We start from the raw sequence: 12,443 nt of genomic DNA, 5'->3' as shown, positions 1-12,443 counted from the left end.
GACCTCACTTTGCAGATGAGAAGCGGAATCAGATATTAGGGGGACCTGCCCAAAGTCATACAGTTAGATGATAGTAGAGCTGGAATTTGAACTCAGGAGTCTGATTCCAAGACCTCAGCTCCTAACACCATGCTGCATGGCCCCTGGAAGCCCTCATGATAAGCTCATGTCCTATTCTGGGCTCTTGCCTGTCTCTTAGTAATGTTTTTTGCACCAGTAGAATCTTCCACCTCATGTGAGTGAACAGGAATCAATCCCTCTCTAAAGTCAATCTCTCTGTGTATGTTCTGCCCTTTTTTCCATTTTTTAGGGATAAAATGATACCTGTACCACATCTGATTACTCTAAGGACTAAATGAGTACAATATTAGAACAGTGTCTAGCACAGTGTAAACACTAGACACTAGTTATTGTCACTGTGATTAATTTGGGAGAATGTCATAAGGTAGCGGCCTCAGGGGCTATTCCCTGGGATTTTTGGGCTTTCACAGTCCAGCCTTCTCAGCTTCAGCCCTTGGCCAGTTTCAGAAAACTCTTACGGGGAGAAATGTAGGTCAGAGGAAACTATTTAGGGGCTGAAGGTAGGCTGGCAGGGGGTATAGGAAATGCCTTTCTTTTCTTGTTCGGCTTTCTTTTTTTCTTTTTCTTTTCTTTTCTTTTTTTTTTTTTTTTTTTTTTTTTTTTACAGAGTCTGGTTCTGTCACCCAGGCTGGATTAAGTGGCACAATCTCAGCTCACTGCAACCTCCACCTCCTGGATTGAAGTGATTCTCTTCCCTCGGCCTCCCAAGTAGCTATGATTATAGGAATGAGTCACCATGCCTGGGTAATTTTTTGTATTTTAGTAGAGACGAGATTTCACCATGTTTGCCAGGCTGGTCCTGAACTCCTGATCTCAAGTGAGCCACCCACCTTGTCCTCCCAAAGTGCTGGGATTACAGGCATGAGCCACCACACCCGGTCTCATGTTCTGCTTTTTATCGCTATTTTTAGAAAGTTGACTCCCAAGCTATAGCTTGCTGAGTGCCTGTCCAGAGAGATCTGACCAGTGCCCCTTAAACTTCAACTATATAATGGCTGAGGTAGCACCAAGGTGTTTTAGGCCATCTCCACATTCTAGGTTTCTCCAGACAATGAGAAAGCTCCTCCTGTAGGCAACTGGTAAACCACCAGGGACATCATTCTGTCTTGAGTTTTCATCCCAGCTTGGCAGGTTCAGCACTAGCCCAAGAGTCAGGGGCATGAGAACCAAGCTTAGTTTTCTATGCCTGGTGCAGAAAAGTTGTTTTGTATCCTATACCTTTCTCTGTCTCTCTTCCCCACCATCTTACTTACCCTTTCCTCCCTCTAGCTCTTATAACAATTCACCCAATAATCTAATCCATTTGCTGCTGAAACGTTTTCTGAAGTAGAAGGAAGCCCCGTTTTCATCTTGCTTCATTCTGTTTCCAAGCCCTTCCCTTCCCTTAGTCAGGCTCTGTAACAGCCCATGACAGTGCCCTATGCAAATGACACTGAGAGGATCCGACTCCTCATCAGTCTCAATGCTTCCTACAACCCCAGTCTCAGCAAAGGACAGGGCTAAGGATTACACTTACACATGGGGTATCTATGTGATATTTCCCTGAGCTAAATATGGTACTTAGAGTGGCTCTCTTTTAGGAGAATTTTGACTTCATGGATAATTTATCAAGCATGTACATGTGTGAAGTATTATGCTAAGCACTTTACATGCAATCTTTCATTCAATTACCCTCACAGTCCTGTGAGGTAGATAATATTATCATCCTCATTAAATTGCTCAGCACCATCCATTAGAACATTCTGTGATGATAGAAATGTTCTTCCTGCACTGTTCAATACAGTAGCCACTAGTCACATGTGGCTATTGAGCACTTGAAATGTGACTGATGCAACTGAGGGATTTAAATTTTATTTAATTTAAATGTAAGTATCCTCATGTGGCTGGAGGCTACCATATTGAGCAGTACACAATGGTAGACGGTAGATCTTCACAACAATCGACAATGTATGTCAGACAGACTGAAATTTCATCTTTGTACCCGTTTTGTAGTAAAAAAAACATTTTACTTCTCAACTGAAAAATGGGCGGTGTGCCCAAAACACGTTGCTTAACAGGTGTTCAAAGCTCAGCACAGCCCCATTGTAGCTTCCTGCCTATGGCCATCCTAGAGTGAGGCGCTGCCTATCCAGGTGACACCTCTCCGTCCGCGCAGCCAGAGTGGTTTCTGAAAGGATCATTCAACTTGAAACAATTCACCTTGGGACCAACATGTGTTCTTCAGGAAAGGAAGAGGTTAATAAAGTAGAGTTATAAGTGCAGGTTAGGTTATGAAAACATTGTGTAAGGCAATAGGTAACAAAACATAGCAGAAAGTGACCCTGCCAACAGCCAAGTGTCATTCAGCCAGAGAACTTTGATGCCAATAAATCAAATCCCTCTAGCAAAAATAGAAAAGGGAGTGACGCTGCCACCCATCTTAGACTGAACTGGCCGCCGTGTGAAAGGGCCGAATACCACGATGCTAGACACGGGCTCTCTTATCTAAGAGCAGCCTGCCGTGTGTGAGGATGTGGAAGTCTTTAGAGAGAATGCAGGAATATGCCAAGTGCTGTCACACGGAAGACATTATTTCTTGGCATATTTCTCTGCCTGTCTCTGGAGACGATTAGGGGAGAGCAGCTGGCTTGGGACCACATCAGAGAACGTATTGTCTAAGATTCCAGAAGTCCTTGCACTGCAGGAGCTCTGACATACCTAAAATAACAGAGATTACCCCAAAACTTTGCCTAGAGAAAGATCTCCACAATCCAGAATTAAGTACGTTCCTAAGATTACTTAGCTTGACTATTGCTGCTGGCTTCTGTATTACTCAGGGTTCTCTGGAGAAGAAGAATCATTAATATATATCCTGTTGACATATTTATTGCTAGTAAATATATCAATACATCATATATATATGTCCTAGTGTACGTATCTTATTGATGTATTGACGTATATCCTAACAGATATCCTATTGATATATTTATGATGAGAGATTTGTTAGGAGGGATTGGCTCACATACTTATAGAGGCTGAGAAGTCTCACAATATACCACCAGCAATCTGGAGACCCAGCAAAGTCCGTGATTTAGTTAAATCTGAGTGGGAGGCCAGAGAACCAGGGGAACGGATGATGTAATTCCTTTTCCAAAGACAGGACAAGACTAATGTCTCAGCTCAAGGAGTCAGGCAGAGAAAGGGCAAATTCTCCTTTTCTTTATCTTTTGTTTTATTGAGGCCCTGAATAGACTGGATGGTGCCCACCCACCCTGGGGATGGAATCTGCTTTGCTAAATCCACCAGTTCAAATGTTAATGTCATGCAGAAGGACCCTCATGGACATGCCCAGAAATAATGTTTAGTCAAGTATCTGGGCACTTGATGATCCAGTTAGGATGGTATATAAAATTAACCATCTCAGCTTCCTTCTGTACTAATAACGTTTCAGAGCCCTCAAAGGCCAAATCCATCTCACAGGAGCCAAAAACATAAAGTTGAGAAGATGCTGACTGCTGGTGTGGTCAGAGTGAAGAACAGGACACTATGGAGGCAGGTACCTGATTCAGAGTCTGTTTCCTGTGCGACAAATCGCTTACCTTCTCTGAATCTGCTCCCTGGCCCTGGCTGGGCTTCAGAATCCCCTGAGAAGCTATGCAAATCCTAAATGCTATTTCTGAATGACCTTAAAATCAAAGTTGTGGGAAGCGGGGCACAGCAGCCTCCCTGTCTATAAAGCTGCTGGGTGATTAACAGTTGGTTGGAGACTGCCCATTGCTGGCAGTTCAGCCTGAATCTAATCTAGGTTCTTATCACACTGACTTCACTGCTGCCCTGATGTGCCTGGCCCACCTGGTAACAGGTGGCCTGCCCAGAGTCAGCACATTCACATTTTCCCAGCCATCTTTACCTGTTGCCTTAATGGGCCTTGTCTCAGGAAGACAGCCTGGCAGACTAAAATGTTCTGGGTACCATTTCCATCCCTTCCTACCATCTCTCTTTTTGGATTATCGGTCACAGTTCTAAAGTCCAGGGCCTGGGAGGAACAAGCAGCTTAGAGGACAGGAGACATAGAAGCTGCTTTGTGCCCACTTTTGATGTGAACGATGCCTGTGGTTTTCCCATAAACTTGAAGTTGACTATTGATTTGTGGTTTGAGATCATCACCATTTAATTTTTATCACATCAAAGTATCTTTCTGTTCCTAATTAGCTAAAGTTTTGTTTTTAATTTTAACTTTTATTATTCTAGTAAATCATAAAACGTTGTTGTGTATTTATCAAAGAGCCTTCATAGCATTTATTGAAAGGATACAAATTTTTCTCCATTTGGCCCATGTAAGTGCTACTTCATATTATTAGGTGTCTTATATGAAACCATCCTTGCATTCTGTATTTCCTATAGCAAATCCTATATCATGATAACAAATTATCCAAAATCAGTCTGGTATGTATATATGTTTCTTTCAGGTTGGGCATCAAGTCTATGCTGGCTTCTTAATGGTGTCAGGATTCTTTTTAAATTTTTTGTTTTTACACTGAAACTGTAAATGTGAGTGGAATTGTCTATTCTCTGAAGAAAAATTGCATGTACCTATAAGCTTTTACAGGGCATTCGGGTGATACCCATTGATAACTTTAAAATACTATCCCAAAGCTTTTAGTCTTTTCAGCTTATTTGCTAACACGAGTCAATTTTAGCCAAATTAATTTTTGTCAGAAAATCATTAGATTTTTCATTGATTGGCATAGAATTCTACATCATGATTTTATATTTCTAAAGCCCTTTTTTTTTTGAGACAGAGTCTCACTCTGTCTCCAGGCACCAGGCTGGAATGCCAGGGGGCAATCTCCGCTCACTGCAACCTCCACCTCCCGGGTTCAAGCAATTCTCCTGCCTCAGCCTCCCAAGCAGCTGGGACTACAGGCGCGTGCCACCACACCCAGCTAATTTTTGTATTTTTTAGTAGAAACAAGGTTTTACCATGTTGACCAGGATGGTCTCGATCTCTTGACCTCATGATCCGCCGGCCTCGGCCTCCCAAAGTGCTGGGATTACAGGCGAGAGCCACCACGCCCAGCCCTAAAGCCCTATTTTAATTCTATTTTTATTTTGGTTTCTCTATCATATTTACCAAAAGTTGGGTCTGTGTAACCCTCCCCCAAATATTAGGTTGGTGCAAAAGTAATTGCAGTTTTTGCCATTACTTTCAATGTCAAAAACCATTTATTGGCCATTACTTTCAAGGGCAAATAATAAAACAATTTATTTATCTTGCTGTTTTTCTGGTTTATAATTCACAAATTGTTCTTTTCAGTTCTTCCTCCTATTTTTCTGAAGCTCTTTTTGTCTTTTTCTAAGATCTATGAATTGACTGCTTAATTCTTGTTTTTATTCTATCTCATTTAATAATGAATGCACCCAAGGCTATGGGTTTGTCTGAGTATAGCCTTTTTAACTTTGCAAATATTCCAAAAGAGGGGGATCAATATTTATTGAACGTGTACTATGTCAGACACTGCGCTAAGTATTTCACATCCTTTATCATTTGTAAATGGAAGGACTGGTCCAGCTTTGCAAGGCTGTTGGGAGCCTTACCAGAGAGAAGCCAGGAGCAAGGGAGCCACCCTCAGCAAGGGTTTGATGAATGACAGCCATTGCCTTGATTGCATCATCATTAGATTCTCCCAATTGTCCTTACATTTTGTGTTATTGTTCCCATTTTACACATTGAGGAAACTGAGGCACAGCAAAGTAAAGGGAATTGTTCAAGGTCTCAAGGTCATCCAGGGAGAAATGTCAGAGTAGGATTCCACACCAGGTCTGTCTGAATGGGCTCTCCAAGCACCCCTACCCTTGCTCTGGGGATCCCTGGAGGGAAACTAGCAGGACCTCAGGGAAGAACTGTGTCCAAGGTCAAGAAAATGAAGCAACGCCATCTTTGTTCCTGGTCTGAAAATGCCACAGCCTCCACCTCTTCTTTACTTCCCACAAGTAGAGGGTCTTTGACAGCAGGCCTCCTTCGAGACCTTAAGTCCCCTTTTCCAATAGAGAGAGAGGACAAGTAAAGGCTACTGAGGTGCCCTTGCAGTTTTAAAACTGGCCCCACTTGGAACCCTGCATTCAGCCAAAGCACCTCGGGTTGTCCTTCCCTCTTTCTTGTGCTGGGGGAGATCCCGAAGTTCTGCCCACTGTGGCTCTGGCAGAGGGTCGGACCTGGTGCCACCCCAGGGTCCCCCTCACCCAGGAGGGCCTGGGCCTGAGAGTCCCCCCTACCCCTGGCATAAGATGGGGTTGGTTAGTTGTGGAGAAAGCAGTAGGAGGAGTTTGGTAAATGATGCCTGCAGCCAGGCCCCTGTGTTTGCAGGTGGGTACACCTTCCTTTGCCCCTTGGTATGCATCTCTTCCAGGAAACTTGGGCAGTTTATGAAGAGCTGGCAGGTTCTACAAGGTGCATGACTCTGTACGTGAATGGCTACTCAGCAAATAAATCCAATTCCAGTTTGCAGGCCTGCTCTCTGCGGACTTATTGGTCAATGTGAAAAGAAATGATATAAGGACAAATTACCAAATTATGCAAATCTAGGAAGAGGTGCACAGAGAGGAGGCCAAGGCCATCTTGGTCGGTGCTAGTGGGGCAAGTCTAGAGGGCAGGCCAGTGCTGGGCAGGAGCCAGCCTGTGGCCCAGTATTCTCCCAGAGTGCCCAGGGACCCCCTTTGGGAACGCTCACAATCTCAGTGCCTGCTGGCATTTCCTCATATTCTTCCCAGATGTGGCAGCACTGGGGGAATCCTCCAGTACGCGCTAGCAGTACTGGCTGGCAGGCACTTTGTGTGTTAGAGGTTAGGGAAGGACCGGGCACTGAGTGCCAGCTCCTCACACAAGGGAGCTGGGGCCTTCCAGACCCAATCTGTGAGTTACGCAGGAGTGGGCAAAGAGCTGAGTCATGTGCATCGTGTGTCCCTTATAGCACATGGCTAGACTTAAACCTGGAGTCCAGAATACCTATGCTAATTCCTGAGAGATACCATTTCACAAAAGCTTTATTATGAAAGCTATCGTACTTTATTATGTTTATAAATGTCTCCTCTAATAACTGTGTTCTATTCATTTTTGATGGTTTATTTGCAACCTCTTAATAAAACACTGGCTTGTTGAGATGGAATGGCTATTTGATCCAAGGACTGGAAGCCCTTATTTATGTATCTCTTTGGGTAGTATGCTAATTCATTTATGGCCTGTCTTGTCAGTTACATTTACACCCCTGTGTTACCTGCTGCCTTCCTGGTAGCAATAAAGGCTGAAGAACTCAGGCAAACTTTCCTAACTCAGAGTTTAAGTACCTATTTAAGAATTAACTTCTACCCTTGAAAGGCAAAGTGAATGATGCCACTTTGGGATACAAAGGAATAAACGATGCTCATAGCTTTTCTCCCTCTTTCCTAAAGGATTTACCAGGGGGTGCTCCTCACTTCGTCCAGGATGGTGTCAGCAGATTTGACATCCAACAAGGAGAAGCAGGTAAGAGTGCAACGTCTTCCCTCCCTGCTCTGGATAGGGAGGGGTGGAGGGTGCTGCCCACCCACCGAGTCCTGCCCACTTGTGTGGGAGGAAGGCCAGTTCCCTTGATGCTGCTGTGGATGGACTGCTCATGCCCAGTCCTACAGCCTGCAATGAGGAGGGGAAAGGGAGACAGGAAAATGGAAAGCAAATATACACTGAGTTTCTGCAATGACCATGCAAGACACCTTGCACGGCTGCAGCAACTCCATTTTATATATGTGGAAATGGAGAGTCTGAGAGGTAAAATAATTTGCTTAATGTCACACACTCAGTTAGTAACAGAGTAAAAAATCCAGCGCTCACTGATGGCTTCCCACCCCACCGGACAGCCCCAGAGCAAAGAAGCTGCTGAGTGCTGGAAGGCACGGACAGGGAAACAGGAGGGGCTGTCCCACACCTGGGACAGCCCAGGTGTGGCCAAGAGAAACCTCAGAAAGAGAAGCCTTGGAGTGCAAGGGCAGAGCTGGCTGGAGAGTAGGTAGGAGTTGGGAGACAGCAAAGACAACAATGCTTCGGAGAACACACTAAGCTTTCAAAATGTCAGCTTGCAAATGATAGGTCCTGTACTTGAACTTCACCTGGTGGTATCACCGTGCCTGGGACCAAGTCATTAGAGCCTGCCTGGACCAAGTCAATAGAGCCTGCCTGGCCACCAGCCAGTGATTCCCCTGTTAGGGTTTCACCTCACTGGAGAAAGGATCTCTCTGAGGGCATCTTTGTGGCTTCTGTACTGAACCCAGTGCCTGGCATGAAATGGAATTCAAAGACAAATTGATCGTGTTAGGGGTGAAGAAGAAAGGACTCAGGGAGGGGAGGAGAGGACTCGAAGGGGCTTACAAGGACATCCAAGGAGAACTCAAGGCCATGCATCCCTCATGGAGGAGAAGGAGAGAACCTCTCCCTACTTCTGCACAAGGAGGGGCTGAGCTAATAGCAAAGAAAAACACAAATCAGTTTTCCTCAATTGTATAGAGCATTATTGCTAAAATTTGCTGTAACTTTAGCTCTGAGCACCTCTGGCAAAAAGAGAATCAGAGGCCAGATGTGCTGGCTCACACCTGTAATCTCAGCACTTTGGGAGGCTGAGGCGGGTGGATCACTTGAGGTCAGGAGTTTGAGACCAGCCTGGACAACATCGTGAAACCCCCTCTCTACTAAGAATACAAAAATTAGCCAGGTGTGGTGGTGTGCACCTGTAGTCCCAACTACTCAGGAGGCTGAGGCAGGAGAATCGCTTGAACCCAGGAGGTGGCAGTGAGCTGAGATTGCACCATTGCACTCCAGCCTGGGCAAAAGAGCAAGACTCTGTGAGCACTACCACCACCACCGCCTCTTATTTCTCTGTCTTGGAGCCAGCCCCTGTGACTCCCTCTCTCGGTTCTCCTATCTCAGAGGGGAAAAATAAATGCATGATCCAGAAGGAACTGTGTGGCGTTTGGCGGCAAGGACCTTTGAAATTATGGGACGGGGCTTCCAAATGTGTTTGGTCAGCCTTTCCTGGCTTATCTCCCCTCACAGGTGACTGCTGGTTCCTGGCAGCACTGGGCTCCTTGACTCAGAACCCACAATACATGCGGAAGATCCTGATAGATGAAAGACAAAGCTTTTCACACCAGTATGCAGGGATTTTCCGCTTCAGGGTACGTGTGCTCCTGCGACGCTGCTTATAAGATGGGGTTCTCTGTGAGTACAGGAAAGGTGGGAGTCTTAAGTTTTCTCTTGGCCTGGCAGCCTGAGATGAAAGTGACAGTTGTGCTACCCTCCCTACCTCCAAAAAAAGGATTCGAGCTTGTAATCTGACAACACACAGGGAAGATGGGAGTTGAAATGTTTTCGTGTAAATAAAAAGAAATGACAGAAATGATTAGCAAAACAGCCACTGATCGAGAACCCTGTAACTAACAGCAAGTTTTTGTCTCTGTCTATTCCTGGGCCATATCATGCTATTTTGATTAGAGTAGCTTTATAGAAAGCAGTAACATCTGGTAGGATAAGTTCTCCTTCATTTTTCATTACCGTGTGCTCAAAAATATCTTGGTAATTCTTGCGCATTTATTCTTCCATGAGAATTTTTAACTTATTTTGTCTATTTTTTTAAAAGCCACCTAATACAGAATACAGCAGCACTCAGTTTATGTATTAATTTAGAAAAATTACATTTTTATTATTTTAAGTTTTCGTTTCCAGAAACAGGGGATACCTTTCTATTTATTCAGAACTAGTTTTATGCCCTTCAATAAAGTGTTATATTCATTTTAGTGCTGTATCCTTCTTGATAAATTCATTCTCAAACATTTTATAATTTTGTGGCTCATGTAAATGAGGTCTTTTTCCCCTCATTTTGAAGCAGATGTTGCTAAAAAAGAGAAAAGCTACTACTTATTGTATATTAAACTGCATCTAGCCACCTTACCAAATTCTTTTATTAGTTCTTAATTCTTTAATAGAATCTGGCTTGGTTTAGTTATCTAATAACATCTGCAAAGAGGTCATTTTGTCTCTCCTTTTAATATTTATAGAACTTTGCTCTCTTGCCTCCTTGTCACTTTAGCTAGAACCTCACAATTTTGAATGAGTGAAAAGAGCCAAATCCTGCCTTCTCCTGATTTTAGTAATGCACTTTCTTGATTTATTCTTCTTTCAGTACATTCAAGTTGCTAAAAATTGTACTGGAATTTTTGTACCTATATTATGCATAAAACTGGTTTCTAGTTTGTTTGTTTGTTTGTTTGTTTTTTTTGTTTTTTTTTTTTTTGAGACGGAGTTTCGCTCTTGTTACCCAGGCTGGAGTGCAATGGCGCGATCTCGGCTCACCGCAACCTCCGCCTCCTGGGTTCAGGCAATTCTCCTGCCTCAGCCTCCTGAGTAACTGGGATTACAGGCACGCACCACCATGCCCAGCTAATTTTTTGTAGTTTTAGTAGAGACGGGGTTTCACCATGTTGACAAGGATGGTCTCGATCTCTTGACCTCGTGATCCACCCGTCTCGGCCTCCCAAAGTGCTGGGATTACAGGCTTGAGCCACCGTGCCCGGCTGTTTTTTTTTTTTTTTATCATGTTTAAGTTCCACTAGCTTTTTAAAACAAACTGATTGAGCTTTACATACCTTGATTTGAAATAAGTAGACTAATGGAAGCTAATCATTGATTAAATGTTCTTTGAAAGTAAAATAGACAACAGTGAAATTACCTGGGCCTGCCTCCCTTTTAAATGTGATTTCTTTAATTCTTCCAATGTATTCAATAGCTATTGATCTGTTCAGGTCTCTTATTTCTACCAAAGTTCATTCTTAAAATTTATACTCAACTAGAAAAATCCACTGTTTCTTTGGTATTTTCAAATATATTGCCACCAAGTTGCTTATATGAATCTCTGACAATTCATTTAACCTCTTGTAATCTGTGACCAAATCTACTTTCTCAATCTGTGCTTTTACTTTTCCTTTTTTTTTTTTTAATCTAATCAATCTGTTGTGTGGGGGTTTTTTGTTTTTGTCTTTGTTTTTTAACAAATCAACTTTTGATTTTCATTAGTCTTTCTATTCTTTTCCTGTTGAGGTTCTGTTCGCTATATAACTAATTATTTCAATTCTATCTTTATTCCTTTATAGTTTCTCCTGATTTTATTGTTTTTTGTGATTTTCTGAAACTGCACACTTAATATTCTTAGTCTTTTTACTTTCCTCTGAGATGTGTATCTATGTTTTTATGTAAAAAGTGTTACTTTTATTAATTTTTAAGATAACGCATTTTTAGTTTTTGTATCTTTTTTCATTTAGGGGTTGTCTCTTTAATGTTTATTTGATTTTCAAGTGATTAAGTTTTACAAGAGGTAATCTTTTAGTTGCTGAGTGTCTGTTTTATTATAATCGGAGAATATAATTCATAACCGTCTACATTTGGGGAGATGAATAGTTTTATTTCTAGCCAAGTCCACAGTAGTTTTTATAAGTGTCTCCTGGACACACAAGGACAATCGATATTACCCAGTGGTTGAGTTTTACATACTGAATCAAGCTTTATGATTTGCTGTTGTGTTATCTCCCACTACATCTTTCATCTTGACTTTCTTTTTGTCTGCTTGATTCATTAGATTATAAAGAGAAGTTCCTCCCATAGTTACTGTTTGGAGAATTCTTATGCTTTCAGGCGCTCTGGCTTTACACTTTTCCTGTTATATTCCTTGCCCAAAGGTTTACGATCTTGCTATCTTCTTATTGCAACATAACTTGTACAATATCCCTATTTGTTGCATTTAATGCTGTGGCCTTGGATTCCTCTCTTTTTTTTTATTTTTATTTCATTGCATTTTAGGTTTTGGGTACATGTGAAGAACATGCAAGATTGTTGCATAGGTACACACGTGGCAGTGTGATTTGCTGCCTTCCTCCCCATCACCTATATCTGGCATTTCTCCCCTTGCTATCTCTCCCCAACTCCCCACCCCTCACTGACCCTCCCCTATTTCCCCCCAACAGACCCCAGTGTGTAGTGCTTCCCTCCCTGTGTCCATGTGTTCTCATTGTTCAACACCCGCCTATGAGTGAGAACATGCGGTGTTTGATCTTCTGCTCTGTGTGAGTTTGCTGAGAATGATGCTTTCCAGGTTCATCCACGTACCTACAAAGGACACAAACTCATCATTTTTGATGGCTGCATAATATTCCATGGTGTATATGTGCCACATTTTCCCTGTCCAGTCTATCATCGACGGGCATTTGGGTTGGTTCCAGGTCTTTACTATTGTAAACAGTGCTGCAATGAACATTCGTGTGCACGTGTAACAAACAAGCCCATTCAAAAGTGGGCAAAGGATATG

At 42.8% G+C, this 12,443-nt stretch overlaps 1 protein-coding gene across 3 annotated transcripts in view; it reads left to right on the top strand.

Annotated features, from left to right (window-relative positions):
* Positions 1-12,443, top strand: part of CAPN13 (calpain 13) — an 86,791-nt gene that overhangs the window by 22,198 nt on the left and 52,150 nt on the right. For all 3 annotated transcript variants that reach the window (XM_032239218.1, XM_032239217.1, XM_032239215.1), the window contains exons 3-4: positions 7,510-7,582; positions 9,143-9,264. In XM_032239218.1, coding sequence (XP_032095109.1) covers positions 7,510-7,582; positions 9,143-9,264 — 195 coding nt within the window. The remainder of the gene's footprint in view (positions 1-7,509; positions 7,583-9,142; positions 9,265-12,443) is intronic.

Source organism: Sapajus apella, unplaced genomic scaffold, assembly GCF_009761245.1.
Source record: "Sapajus apella isolate SASKATOON/1434 unplaced genomic scaffold, GSC_monkey_1.0 scaffold44, whole genome shotgun sequence".
Taxonomy (NCBI): Eukaryota; Metazoa; Chordata; class Mammalia; order Primates; family Cebidae; genus Sapajus; species Sapajus apella.
The sequence above is the reverse complement of the archived record's forward strand: the minus strand, read 5'-3'. Positions and strand labels throughout refer to the sequence as shown.